The sequence below is a fragment of the Panthera leo genome, chromosome C1, assembly GCF_018350215.1.
Source record: "Panthera leo isolate Ple1 chromosome C1, P.leo_Ple1_pat1.1, whole genome shotgun sequence".
Lineage (NCBI taxonomy): Eukaryota > Metazoa > Chordata > Mammalia > Carnivora > Felidae > Panthera > Panthera leo.
Window position 1 is genome coordinate 11,463,160 of NC_056686.1, and position 12,622 is coordinate 11,475,781.

The following is a 12,622-nucleotide window of genomic DNA, read 5'->3' on the forward strand; positions in this document are numbered from 1 at the left end:
TATTAAAAAGCATATAATTAATTGAATTGGGTTCCTAGTCTCTTATACTCCCATGCTTTTCCTCAACTATGTCAATATTGCTTTCTAATGTGAGCTCTGAGGCCATTAATTCAGTGAAATTATATTCTTCAAGGAACTGCTAACGATGGTCAGTGCTTGTTACATAAATTGTCCATTGCTGAAAGGAGACCAAACATTTCACCAGACCCGGTTATTATTTTGGATAACTTTTTTTTTTTTTTTTTTTTTTAATTCTAAGTAGGCTTCACACTCAACATGAGGCTTGAACTCATGACCCAGAGATCTTAATAAGAGTCTTATGCTCTACTGATGGAGCCAGCCAGGTGTTCCTCTTTTGGGTAATTTTTACATTGACTCTTAAAAATTCAGAAGAATACAGTGTGTGTTGATAAATTTAATATTTTTTAATTTTGAAGGTTTTTGACCAACCAGAAACCAATTTAGTATTGTTTTTTGACCGGTTTTGAAGACAGACCTATAAGATTGTTATATACTGCAGCTTATAACCATCAAACACAATTTATTAGCTTTATGTTCTCATTTATTTTAAACAGTTTCTCTTAATTCTTTAAAAATTATAAATGAGATAGTAACACAACCAGTGACCCTGTAATCTTAGAAAAAGTTATTTTGTATGTATTACTGGAAAATACTCCATAGGTTCTCTGAAAACCTGTATCTACTGCTTGATATAGTTCAGAAAGGAAACAGTGTCTAATTATGGTTTGATTCTTTTTTTTAATTAGTAAACGTCAGATAAATGTCGCATCTTGATACTTGAGGAATACTTGAAAACTGTAGGAAATGTGTTGTTTCAGAAAGTGTAGACAAAAGTCAGGATGTTGTATTTACCAGTTGAGTGTTCATGGTATGAAGAGTTGGCTTTTTTTTTTTTTTTTTAATTTGGAAATTTCCAGTCTTCACATTGTAGAAGAGTAATATAGAATTGTAATATCTGATTAAGTTCTCCTTTGTTAAATTGGAAGATAGATTTGTATGTGTTTTCTTTCCAAAATGTGCTTTCCTTAATATAAAAATGATAGAGGGGCACCTGGGTGGTTCAGTCAGTTGAGCTTTCCGCTCAGGTCATGATCTCCTGGTTGGGTTCAAGGGATCAAGCTCTGCATTGGGCTCTATGCTGACAGCACAGATTCTCTGTCTCTGTCTCTCCCTTCCTCCCTCTCTCTCTCCCTTCCTCCCTCTCTCTCTCCCTTCCTCCCTCTCTCTCTCCCTTCCTCCCTCTCTCTCTCCCTTCCTCCCTCTCTCTCTCCCTTCCTCCCTCTCTCTCTCCCTTCCTCCCTCTCTCTCTCCCTTCCTCCCTCTCTCTCTCCCTCCCTCTCTCCCTTCCTCCCTCTCTCCCTTCCTCCCTCTCTCCCTTCCTCTCCCTCTCCCTCTCCCTCTCCCTCCCTCCCTCCCTCCCTCCCTTCCTCTCCCTCTCCCTCCCCCTCCCCCCCTCCCTCCCTCCCTCTCTCCCTCCCTCTCTCCCTCCCTCTCTCCCTCCCTCTCTCCCTCCCCTGCTTGCACAATGCACACACACTCTAAATAGATAGATAGATAGACAGATATTTAGAAAAAGAATAGAGATGGTGAGCCCACCTTATCTGCATTATCTGTACATTATCTGGTCCCTCTTTCAGTATTGCATTTAGCTCTTTATTATTCAAGACATAAGCTTAAACATTTGTTTTCCTTGTATTATTCTTCGGCTAACTAACTTTTTTTAATGGGGAGTTGCTTCTCTCTGCTGCTTCCCTCTTTTTTCTTTTTTAGTAGAAAAGCCTATGTATGCATCCTTCTGTTTAGTGATAAACTTTGTGGGTGTGGTAAAATATACATACTATAAAATTATTTTAACCATTTTTAGGTATACAGTTCAGTGGCATTAAGTACATTCACAGTGTTGTATATAACCATCACCACCATCTATTTCTAGAATTTTTTCATCCCATATGGAAATTCCATACCCATTAAGCAATAACTCCCATTTCCCCCTTCTCCCAGCTCCTGGTAACCTCTATTCTACTTTCTGTTTTGATGAATTTGCCTATTCTAGATACCTCATACAAGTGGAATCATAAGGTAATATTTTCCCATTTTGTCCAACTTATTTCATTTAGTATGATGTTTCAAATTTTTATCCATGTTGTAGCATGTATCAGAACTTTGTTTCTTTTTACATCTCTCTTTTTTTTTTTTTTTTAAGTTTATTTTTAAGAGAGAGCGAGCAGGGGAGGGGCGGGGAGAGAGAAAATTCTAAGCAGGCTCCATGCTGTCAGCACATAGCCCAACACGGGGCTCGAACTCTCACAAACCATGAGATCATGACCTGAGCCGAAATCAAGAGTTGGATGCTTAACTGATTGGGCTACCCAGGTGCCCCATCTTTTTATGTCTTAATGTACTATTCCATTTATGTGTATTTCACATTTTATTAATTCATTGGTAGACACTTGGATTGTTTCCATCTTTTGACTGTTGTGAATAATGCTTCAGTGAACACTGCTGTCTGCATAATTATTTGAGCACCAGTTTCCATTTCTTAAAGGAGTGGAATTGCTGGGTCATATGGTAATTCTGTGCTTAGCTTTTTGGGAAAATGCCAAACTTTTCCACAGTTGCTGCACCATTTTACAGTTCTACCAGCTCTGCACTAGATTTCAAATTTCTCCTCATTCTTGTCAACACTCGTTCTTCCCCCCGCCCCCCCCCCCCCCTTAAATAGTCATCCTGGTGGGTGTGAAGTGGTATCTCGTGGTGGTTTTGATTTGCATTTCCCTAATGACTAATAATTTCGAGCATATTTTACTGTTTATCTGCCATCTGTGTGTCTTCTTTGTTGAAGTGTTTTGCCTATTTAAAAAAAAATGGGTTGAGTTATAAGGTTTTTTGTATTCTGGATACAAGTCCTTTGTCAGATATAATGGAAGGTATTATTTAATGTTTGTATTTTGGAAAGAAAAGGACAATTTCAATTTCAAACAATTTTTTCCCAAATTAAAAATATCCTTTCATTACTTCATTAACAAATAATTTTGTTACTTTTAGTTCAGTTGCCGGATGAAATTGAGTTTTAGGGTTATGCTTCCCTTGTGAGAGATAGTAACTTAAATCATACTACAGGATGTAAAGAGGAAAGTTCTGCTTTCTGATAATGTCAGCTTCTTCAAGGGAAGTGTAAAATTATGATTTTGGGTTGTCAGCAAATACGAATGCTATATTTAAAAGTGCTGTGCCTGCCTTTCTAAAATGCCAAATTACAAGTACATAAAACATAATTAACTCCTAATGAAATTTGTAGAAATTTCATGACTTTTAAAATTCCAAGTCCTTGTATTTCTTATATATATGCTTCAAAATATAAAAGGTGTCGTAAAATTTTTCTTTGCAAACATAATGATTTTTTAATAAAATGGGAACATATGGTCTATCAAAAGATTTTGTCAAATTTACTAATTTGTATGAAAAACAATTCTAACTATGCCTAAATTATGTTTTAATAGTTTTAACCTCCTGAAGAAATTAAATAGCAGAAAACTGCATTAAAAAAATTTGACACTGGAAAATAAGTAGACACACAAAATAATGGATTTATTTTACCTTTAAGATATGAAATCATCTCATTTTTTCATTAAGACTATTTTCACTTATTGAGTTAAAATGAAATCTAAAGTAGCTGTTATCAGTTTCAATTTTTACTTTAATAAACATCTTTAAAGATTTCTAAGTAACATTGAACAATCTTAGGTTTAATATCTTTTTTTAGGATGTGAAAATTCCTAAAACTTCTGAGAGATTCATTTCAGCTGTTTCTTGAAGGGGAAAAGTAATTTAGTAAATACTATGTTTAAGAAGTGAGAACAATAAAATGGTTAAAACATCTGTGAACTTTTGGGGTTCCTGTCTGGCTCAGTCAGTAGAGCTTTTATGACTCTAGATCTCAGGGGTCATGAGTTCAAAGTTCCGTGTTGGTATAGAGCTTACTTTAAAAAAAAAATTTGTAGGGATGCTTTACTGGTTCAGTTGGTTAAGTCTCCAACTCTTAAATTAGGCTCAGGTCATGATCTCGCCACACCAGGCTCTGTGCTGGGCTCTGTGCTAGACACGGAGCCTGCTTAAGATTCACTCTCCCTCTGCCCCTTCCCTGCTTGTGTGCATGCTCTTTTTCTCTCGTTCAAAGAAGGAAAGATTTTTAAAAATGTGTACATTTTTGCCCCAGGAAAGAAAAATGTGAGTGTGAAAGCCGTTCCAAGTGTCACTTTGCAGTTCCTCCCATGTTCATAGACAATGTAAATTGTCTAAAAATATGAAACAAATTCTCAAAAACTGTTTTTGGAAAATTATTCCTATGCAACAATAATGTTGGTTTTATTTTTTCCAGATATGGCCGCGTGGAAAGTGTCAAAATTCTCCCCAAGAGGGGATCTGAAGGAGGAGTGGCTGCCTTTGTGGATTTTGTGGACATCAAAAGTGCACAGAAAGCTCACAACTCAGTCAACAAAATGGGAGATAGAGACCTACGCACGGATTATAATGAACCAGGCACCATTCCGAGTGCTGCTCGGGGATTGGATGATACAGTTTCCATAGCATCTCGTAGTAGAGAGGTTTCTGGGTTCAGAGGAGGTGGTGGAGGGCCTGCTTATGGCCCCCCACCATCACTTCATGCACGAGAAGGACGTTATGAGCGGAGACTTGATGGGTAAGTTCCAAGGTTTCTGTAGGCAGGTATTTTGTATTTGATATGGTGAGAAACAGAAACTCATATTTAGGGGCCCCAGATGGATTTAAAGTTTTGGGCATTCTCAATGTTTCCTATTTTGGGTTGGAAACAGAAGTGATTTCTTCCCAGTGGCTGGTATCTTGTGGAATCGTAGAGGATATTTCCTGCAGCTGGTTGGATATCTACTCCTGAGATGTAAAGTGGTGGAAGATTTTGTATGGCAGTATCATTTTTGGAGTTACCTGTCTTCTAGAGTTAACTATTCCTTCTCTTGGATAATGTGAAGGCCTTCCTTGGATATATCTCTGCTATCTGATGGAGCTATTTGGCTACAGATTTGTGGTTGTACTATATGGAATATATCTGGAATATTAGAGCCTACAGATTCTTTTAGAAGTTGATATCTGCTTCTCAATTTTCACTACATAAAGTGTGCGAACGAATTGGATTGTCACAAAAAAACCTAGCAGACCATAATGATTCAACCGCTTGGATTCTACAAACAATACTTTAATCTGGAAATCTGTACTTGGATGAAGAAGAGTGAAGGCACTGTTTGATTTTTTTCCATTTTGGATCTACACAGTTTCCATGTTGGAATTATACTCCTTGATGGAATGGGGGAAAATTGAGATAATGAATGTTTCTAAATCTTGGAATATAGCCATGCTTTTCTGATTGCTGGAATGTATGGGATGTCATGCAGTCAAGATTCCATTAGCCCAGGGGAAGAGGATTACTGTTTTGTTTCTTAAACAAGTTGCTGTCCAATTAAAGGTACTTTAGCCTTGAACACATGGTGACGATCAGTTGTGGATACAGCAATCAAAATTGACTGTGCTGGATGGCTACAAAGGTGAACTATTGGCGAACAACTGTTACTTCCTCATTTGGTGGAATCCTAGAGATATTTCCTCTTCTGTCAGCTGCCTGATTCATACTTAGGGCTGGAAATTTTTATAAATGTGGATGAATTTATAATTGTCTGCTATCTCAAGAAAGAAGTCTGGGGGTTTGAGAGTTACAGTTTGTCTGGGACTACTTGCTTCCAGTGGAATTATTTTATCTGGTCACTAAGATTTTTTTCCTTGTGGTTCATCTAAATATCATTTGACACCCTTGCCCATTAAGAAGGTGGATTACCCCCATAAGAGGGGCCAAAATTGGGGAAGTTATGTTCACAATTCTCTCCCTAGATTTAATTGGGATTATAGGTCGTGTTTCCACACTTGGAAAAGGTTGGTATGTCCTGACCTGTGTATATAGCCCCTCTCCTAACCCAAGTCAAACTCTCTCTTTTTTTTCCCCCCACTAACTCTAGAAGTATTTAGTACTAATAGATGAATCAAAGAATAGCTATTAGATTTCAGCTCTGCTAGCTCTTGTGCCTGCCTTCTGTATCTTCCTAATGGATAAGAACTTCGCATATTTATAAAATATCAGCTGTAGAAGTAATTCTCCTAGAACTATTGCTTATTGCTTCTGGTATATCATTAATAACAGCTTTTACCAATTAACATTTGATAGGGTGCTAATTGAATTATTTGTGAAATTTTCTCTTTAAATCTCAAAGGAAACCCTATTGTTTGTTAGGCATTGAAATATCTATCCAAATGCCAGCAATGTAGCAAATTTAGAAAGGAGAAAGTTATTTAATACATTTAAAAAGGAAAGATATTACTGAATTTTTTGCCATGCCAGTTGCTTTACATCGTAGCAGCAAATAGCAAAAACAGCCTGGGAAGGTATGGTTGCTACTAAGTGAAATGGTGGCTGTAAATGAAGATTAGTGGAGAGATAAGGATCTATGTATATATTGGGGGCATAGTATTAGTTTTAAGATTTTTTTTCAGATCCTAATTCTTCTGTTTCTTTCGTTATTCCTTAATGCTTTGATAGATTAATCCAAAGATAAGGTTGAGAAGAAACTCTCAAATTCAGATTCAAGTAATGAAATGGTCTTTTAGGAACTCAGGAAATGAGTTCTGGTTTCCTACAAAAGTAGAAAATGTTAAGATTTCTTCATAGGATTAGAATTTGTTTTTAATATTAGCACAGAATTGCATGTGTGTAATGGAACATATGCAACAACAATTTTTGTAACCGTAGGTTGGCAAATATTCTTGTCCGACAAAAAATACCTTTAAGTTAAACCATTGCTGATAGCAACCTTCGAATATCTTACAGTTCCCAAAATTGGCTGATTTCATCAGAGGCAATTTGAGTTTAGCTAAAACCTAAGAGAACATATTTCCTGTAACCATTAAGTACAAATATTAACACGTCGAATCATGGAATAGGCGTTTTAAAAATTCTGTAGAATTTGATAGCACCATGAGATAAAATAATGTTTATCCTTTAATTAAATTTGCCATAGAATAGCATGTGTCAACCCATCATTTTGATATCCTAAGTGGTTTTCTTTTTCTTTTAAGATTCCATTTCTGTTATTAAATGTGATTGCTTGGGCACAGCAATTTACATAATCTAGTAGTTTTTATAATTACCCAAGAAGTCAAAAGTGAGAAAAAGTCACACTTAAAATTTTTTTCTGGACTTTTTTGAAAATGCCCTCTTACTGCTGGGACATACATTGCAATAGGGCTTTCATGTCTGTGTTAAAATGTATCATGGAAATTTTGCCTAAAATAAATTTGCTAAGTAAGTAAAAGTTTGGTGTATATTATAATCAGATGGAAGTATTGAAAACGTTGATATTAAAATGGTAGTCTCTTCTTGTTCCATTTAACTACAAGTGAAAAGGAGATGGTATATGTATATTTCTGTGTGTAAGCCAGAAAATCCCTAATAAAAAGAGCAGCTGACTTGCAGAACACTAGTCATGAAAGCCCGATATACACAATGATTGCTCAGCTGTGAAGGTAATATTTGGAGTCAAGTAAAATGTTAAGCTTGGTAGTATTTGCTTACTAAGTAGGTTAATGCTGTTTAGAAAATGACCAGTTGCAGACAGACAATGCTGAAGTGAATGTTTGCATGACTTGCTTTTAGTTTTGCTTGCCCTTTTCTGATTGATTAAATATTTTTCCCCCCTCCTAAATGCAGGGCTTCAGATAACAGGGAGCGTGCTTATGAACATAGTGCCTATGGACACCATGAACGGGGGACGGGAGGATTTGATCGGACAAGACATTACGATCAGGATTACTATAGAGATCCTCGCGAGCGGACTTTACAACATGGGCTCTATTATACTTCTCGGAGTCGAAGTCCAAACCGTTTTGATGCTCATGACCCCCGATACGAACCTAGGGCTCGGGAGCAGTTTACACTGCCCAGTGTGGTACACAGGGATATCTACAGGGATGATATTACCCGGGAGGTACGAGGCAGAAGGCCAGAGCGGAATTACCAGCACAGCAGGAGTCGGTCACCACATTCATCCCAGTCTAGAAATCAGTCTCCTCAGAGGCTGGCTAGCCAAGCGTCTAGACCCACAAGGTCCCCTAGCGGCAGCGGCTCTAGGAGTAGATCCTCCAGTAGTGATTCAATCAGCAGCAGCAGTAGTACCAGCAGTGACAGGTAGGTTAACAGCCTTTTGTTATAACAGACAAGCTGTTGAATAAATTGTCACAAATTCTCAACAATCAGTGGTAATGATTTGTAGCATAGTAATATTTTTAAAAGTAAGTAATCTTGGATCATGTACGAATGAAGAAGCTTTGATTAGCGGGTGGCCATTGAATTCATTCTGTCTGATAACTGAAATTAAGCGATTTGCAAATACTGTTTCATGTTTCAGATGCTCAATATTAAAATGACCAAAAGAGGCAGAAAAATGGTAACTTTAGCTGAATGAAGTAAATCCTGTGCCATTGAAAATGTGGTATCTCTACAGTTTTTAATTGCTTGGGTGTATAATGCTAACTTATTTCTATTATTTTGGTTGGAAATTCATAAAAGCTGTTTGGTTAAAGATGTATTGGTGAAATATATTGTTGACACATTTAATATCAGTGAATAAATGAACTTATGAATACCTTTTAACTAATTTTAACAACAAAGTGGTAGCCAATTATAAACTCAAGTAGAAAAGCTTTCTTTAAACGCAGGTTGTAACTTAGCTGTTCACTAAGGCTGAGGGAGCTAATTTCATTAGTTGGGAATTTTTTTACAAAGGAGTTTTACCCTAAAGATGAAAATAATAACTCGAAGGTAAACTTAACAGGAAAGAGCTTAGAAGTTTATCATAGATCTAGGTAGACAGTAGAGCTTATTACTCATTTTAATAATCTTGGACATGTTACTTGGACAAGTTGCTCTCTATGCCTCAGCTTCCCATCTCTTATAAGAATCGTGCTTTAAAATTATGTGAGGATTAAAATGAAAGAATGTATTTCACATGCTGAGCTTGATGCCTCTATATATTTAATAAATGCTGCCTTTAATAATTGCTAGCTATTATTATTCAGTTGATAATCTTTAATCATTTCCCATTTCCAGTTACTGTTTTTCAATCTATTTGTCACAGATAATCGTAGTTTTATATTTAGGTGGTATATATTTTAAATTTACAGGATACGAATTTTTTGACCTGATTAAAATGCCCAGATTAATTATTTCTCTTTTAGTATTGCCTGCTTAGAATTAATTTAAGAAAAGTAAATGATCATGTAATTGGGGAAAATTAGGTTCTGGCTCCACATTTGCAGCCTCTGTCAAGGATGAAAACCCTTATCTTTCAGCTCTCACATGGATGAAAACCCTTAACTGGGGTGCCTGGATGGCTCAGTCAGTTAAGCGTCTGACTATGGTGTCAGCTCAGGTCATGATCTCATGGTTTGTGAGTTGGAGCTCATTGTCTCTCTTTCTCTCTCACCATGCCCCTCCCCTGCTCTTGGTTGCGTTCTTGTTCTCTTGTTCTCTCTCAAATAAACATCAAAAAGAAAAAGAAAACCCTTAACTTCTCTTGAGTTTATGTTTGGTATATTGTTGAGTTAAATGATTGACTAGATTCATTTGAATTCTTTTTTTTTTTCTTTTTTTTTTTTTTTTTACTGTTTATTTTTGAGAGAGTGCAAGCAGGAGAAGGGCAGAGAGAAGAGGACAGAGGATCTGAAATGGGCTCTGCTGACAGCAGCGAGCCCAGTGTGGGGCTCAAACTCATTAACTGTGAGTGAGGTCATGACCTGAGCTCAAGTCAGACACTCAGCCGACTGAGCCACCCAGGTGCCGTGAGATTCATTCAAATTCTATAAGCTGATTATAAAGTCTTGTCATGTCCCACTTTCTCCTACATGGAATTAAAGTGTTTAGGTTTTAGTCATTTTCCATAAACCTATCTCATTAAAGGGATGCCATGGCATTTTATTGGGTCAAAACGAAACATCATTTAGTGCCTTCAGGATTGTACTTAGTGGGAGTGATAGTGGTTTGGTATCTAACCCTTAGCATTGTAGGCTCAAAAGCTTGAACCCAGAGGTCATCTGATCAATTTGGTGGAGTTAATTCTTGTTTATATAAGCAAAAGGAGCAGTTATATGCTTCTGAATGTTTACAGTCAGAAAGATAACTGCCACAAAGGCAGGATGAGCTTAGAAAATCTACAGGGGTACTAAATTACAATCAGTAGAAGATATTTCCTCCTCTGTCACCTGCCTGATTCATACTTGGGGCTGGAAGTTTTTATGATTTAGGGGTATGAGGGATGTGTAGGATTTTAACAAGAAGAGGTGAGTTTTAGGCTAGACAGGGAACATTGTGGGCTGAAGGAACAACCTGAAGAGGTACAAGTGGTGGAAGAATGTTTTACAAACAGCAAATAATTTAGAGTGACTTAGCCATGATAATGAATTTGGGTTTGATTCTTCATGCAGAGATGAGTGGTTGAAAGATTTTGAGAAGGGAGATAGTTTGTTGAGGTCTGTGCTTTAGAAGGGCATTTGGTGACTTAGAATAGGAAAGGCAGAGATTGCAGTTAGGAGCCTATTTCAGTAGTTTGGAAAAGGAAAACTTGGACTCTGAGAATGCCTAAGTTGGGAAAAGCAGGAGAGACACAGTAAGAATCAGATTATGTTGATTTGTGGAAAAACAGAATGAATTTTTTGGAGATGGGACTCAGTGATGGACCTTTTGATGCTATCCTGTGAGAACAGGACCAGGTCTTCCTTTGTGCACACCACAGAGCCTAGTATATTGTCTGTCTCAAAGTACATGTTCAATAAATAGTTGAAATACTTGGTTACAGTTCTTAGTTAACACAGGATAAAGCAAAATTGTTGTAAATAGCTAAAAGATTTGATGCTGTGATTGAAACAAGTGTGGGAAATTCTTTTGGTGTGCAGAGCATATCTCTTATCCCTGGGTTCAGCCTCCTTTTTATCAAATGCCTTCTTCTCCTTTACTATTATGTTGACTTCAGAGTGCAGTATTTTGAGATGTTATATAGATTCACAATGTTCAATTTCCTTTTGGAAGAAATAAGTTCTTTTTTCTAATCTTTAAAACTTTATGACTGTGAAACTATGACCTTCCAAGGTCTTTAAAAATGTTTAAGATTAACATTTTGTAGTAGATAAAATATAGTTCAGTTCTAGCTATAGAAACAAGCTTGTATTCTGTCTGCATGACATGGAAAGTTAATCACTCTCCATCCCCCTTAATTGTTAGAACTTTGGTGAACAGATTCCTAGCAGTGCATTTCAAATGAGTAAACATGGGATTAATAGCAGTTTGGTTGTGAAGTCTTTATGAATGACACACCTACAGTTTCTGCATAACTGTTATCAGTATTTAACTGGTGAGAACTGGGATTTAATGGTATAAAAACTTCCATGTGGGAACACCTGGGTGGTTCAGTCAGTGTGTCCAACTTTGGCTCAGGTCATGATCTCAGTTTGTGAGTTCAAGCCCCGCATTGGGCTCTGTGCTGACAGCTCAGAGCCTGGAGCCTGCTTTGGTTTTTGTGCCTCCCTCTCTCTGCCCCTACCCTGCTCGTTTGCTCACTCACTCTCTCTCAAAAAAAAAAAAAAATAAAAATTGAAAAAAAAATTTTTTTAATTAAAAAATAACTTCCCTATGTGCAGCCCTATGATGCTCTGTCTCTTTCTCTGTCATGGTTTAGGAAGTCACTGTTCCTTCCAGCAGAAAATTTTAAATATGTAAATTCCATAAAAGCATTTATTTTCAAAGTCCTGATTGAACTTGAACATACTTTATTTCTATAGTTTCTTTTTCCTATCATGTTAATGAATTTTCTTTAATAAAGGTTAAGGGAATTGAAGAAGAATTTATGGAACTTAAATTAGTTCATAAACTTTCCCAATAATCTTAAAGTTTTTTTTTTTTTTTTATGTTTATTTATTTTTGAGAGAGAGAGAGAGAGAGCAAGCATGAGTTGGGGAGGGGCAGAGAGAGGGAGAGAGAGAATCCCAAGCAGGTTCAGCACTGTCAGCACAGAACCAGATGTGAGGCTTGATCTCATGAATTGTGAGATCATGACCGGAGCTGAAACCAAGAGACAGATGCTTAATTGACTGAACCACCCAGGTGCCCCTTAAAGTAGGTTTTGATTGTGCTTTGTTTCCCAGTTGTTTACTTCAATCACAACCAAAGATGATTGGCCTAGCTTAGGGTCCCTGAACTTGGATCAGGAAAATAACATCTTTTCACTTACTAGTAACATATAACTGAAATTAAGTATTGCCTCCCATTATGAAAATAGGCATCAAAAACCAGTGGTACTAACAGTATGAGTTACTTTGTTACCAGTATAAATCCACAGGTAATTCTGCAGGTATCTCAGAATTGGGCTTCTAGTCATCATTACTGGGAAGCAGTTATTAAACTCAATGTTAAGTATTGTAATTTAATGTCAATGAAGACATTACTATACCACAAAATTTAAATCTTTTAATAACC

At 36.8% G+C, this 12,622-nt stretch overlaps 1 protein-coding gene across 3 annotated transcripts in view; it reads left to right on the forward strand.

The window, feature by feature from the left end:
* SPEN (spen family transcriptional repressor) overlaps window positions 1-12,622 on the forward strand; it is a 91,000-nt gene that overhangs the window by 24,000 nt on the left and 54,378 nt on the right. For 2 of the 3 annotated variants that reach the window (XM_042952070.1, XM_042952071.1), the window contains exons 2-3: window positions 4,400-4,720; window positions 7,808-8,284. In XM_042952070.1, the coding sequence (XP_042808004.1) occupies window positions 4,400-4,720; window positions 7,808-8,284 (798 nt within the window). The remainder of the gene's footprint in view (window positions 1-4,399; window positions 4,721-7,807; window positions 8,285-12,622) is intronic. The other variant, XM_042952073.1, reaches the window with a different exon arrangement.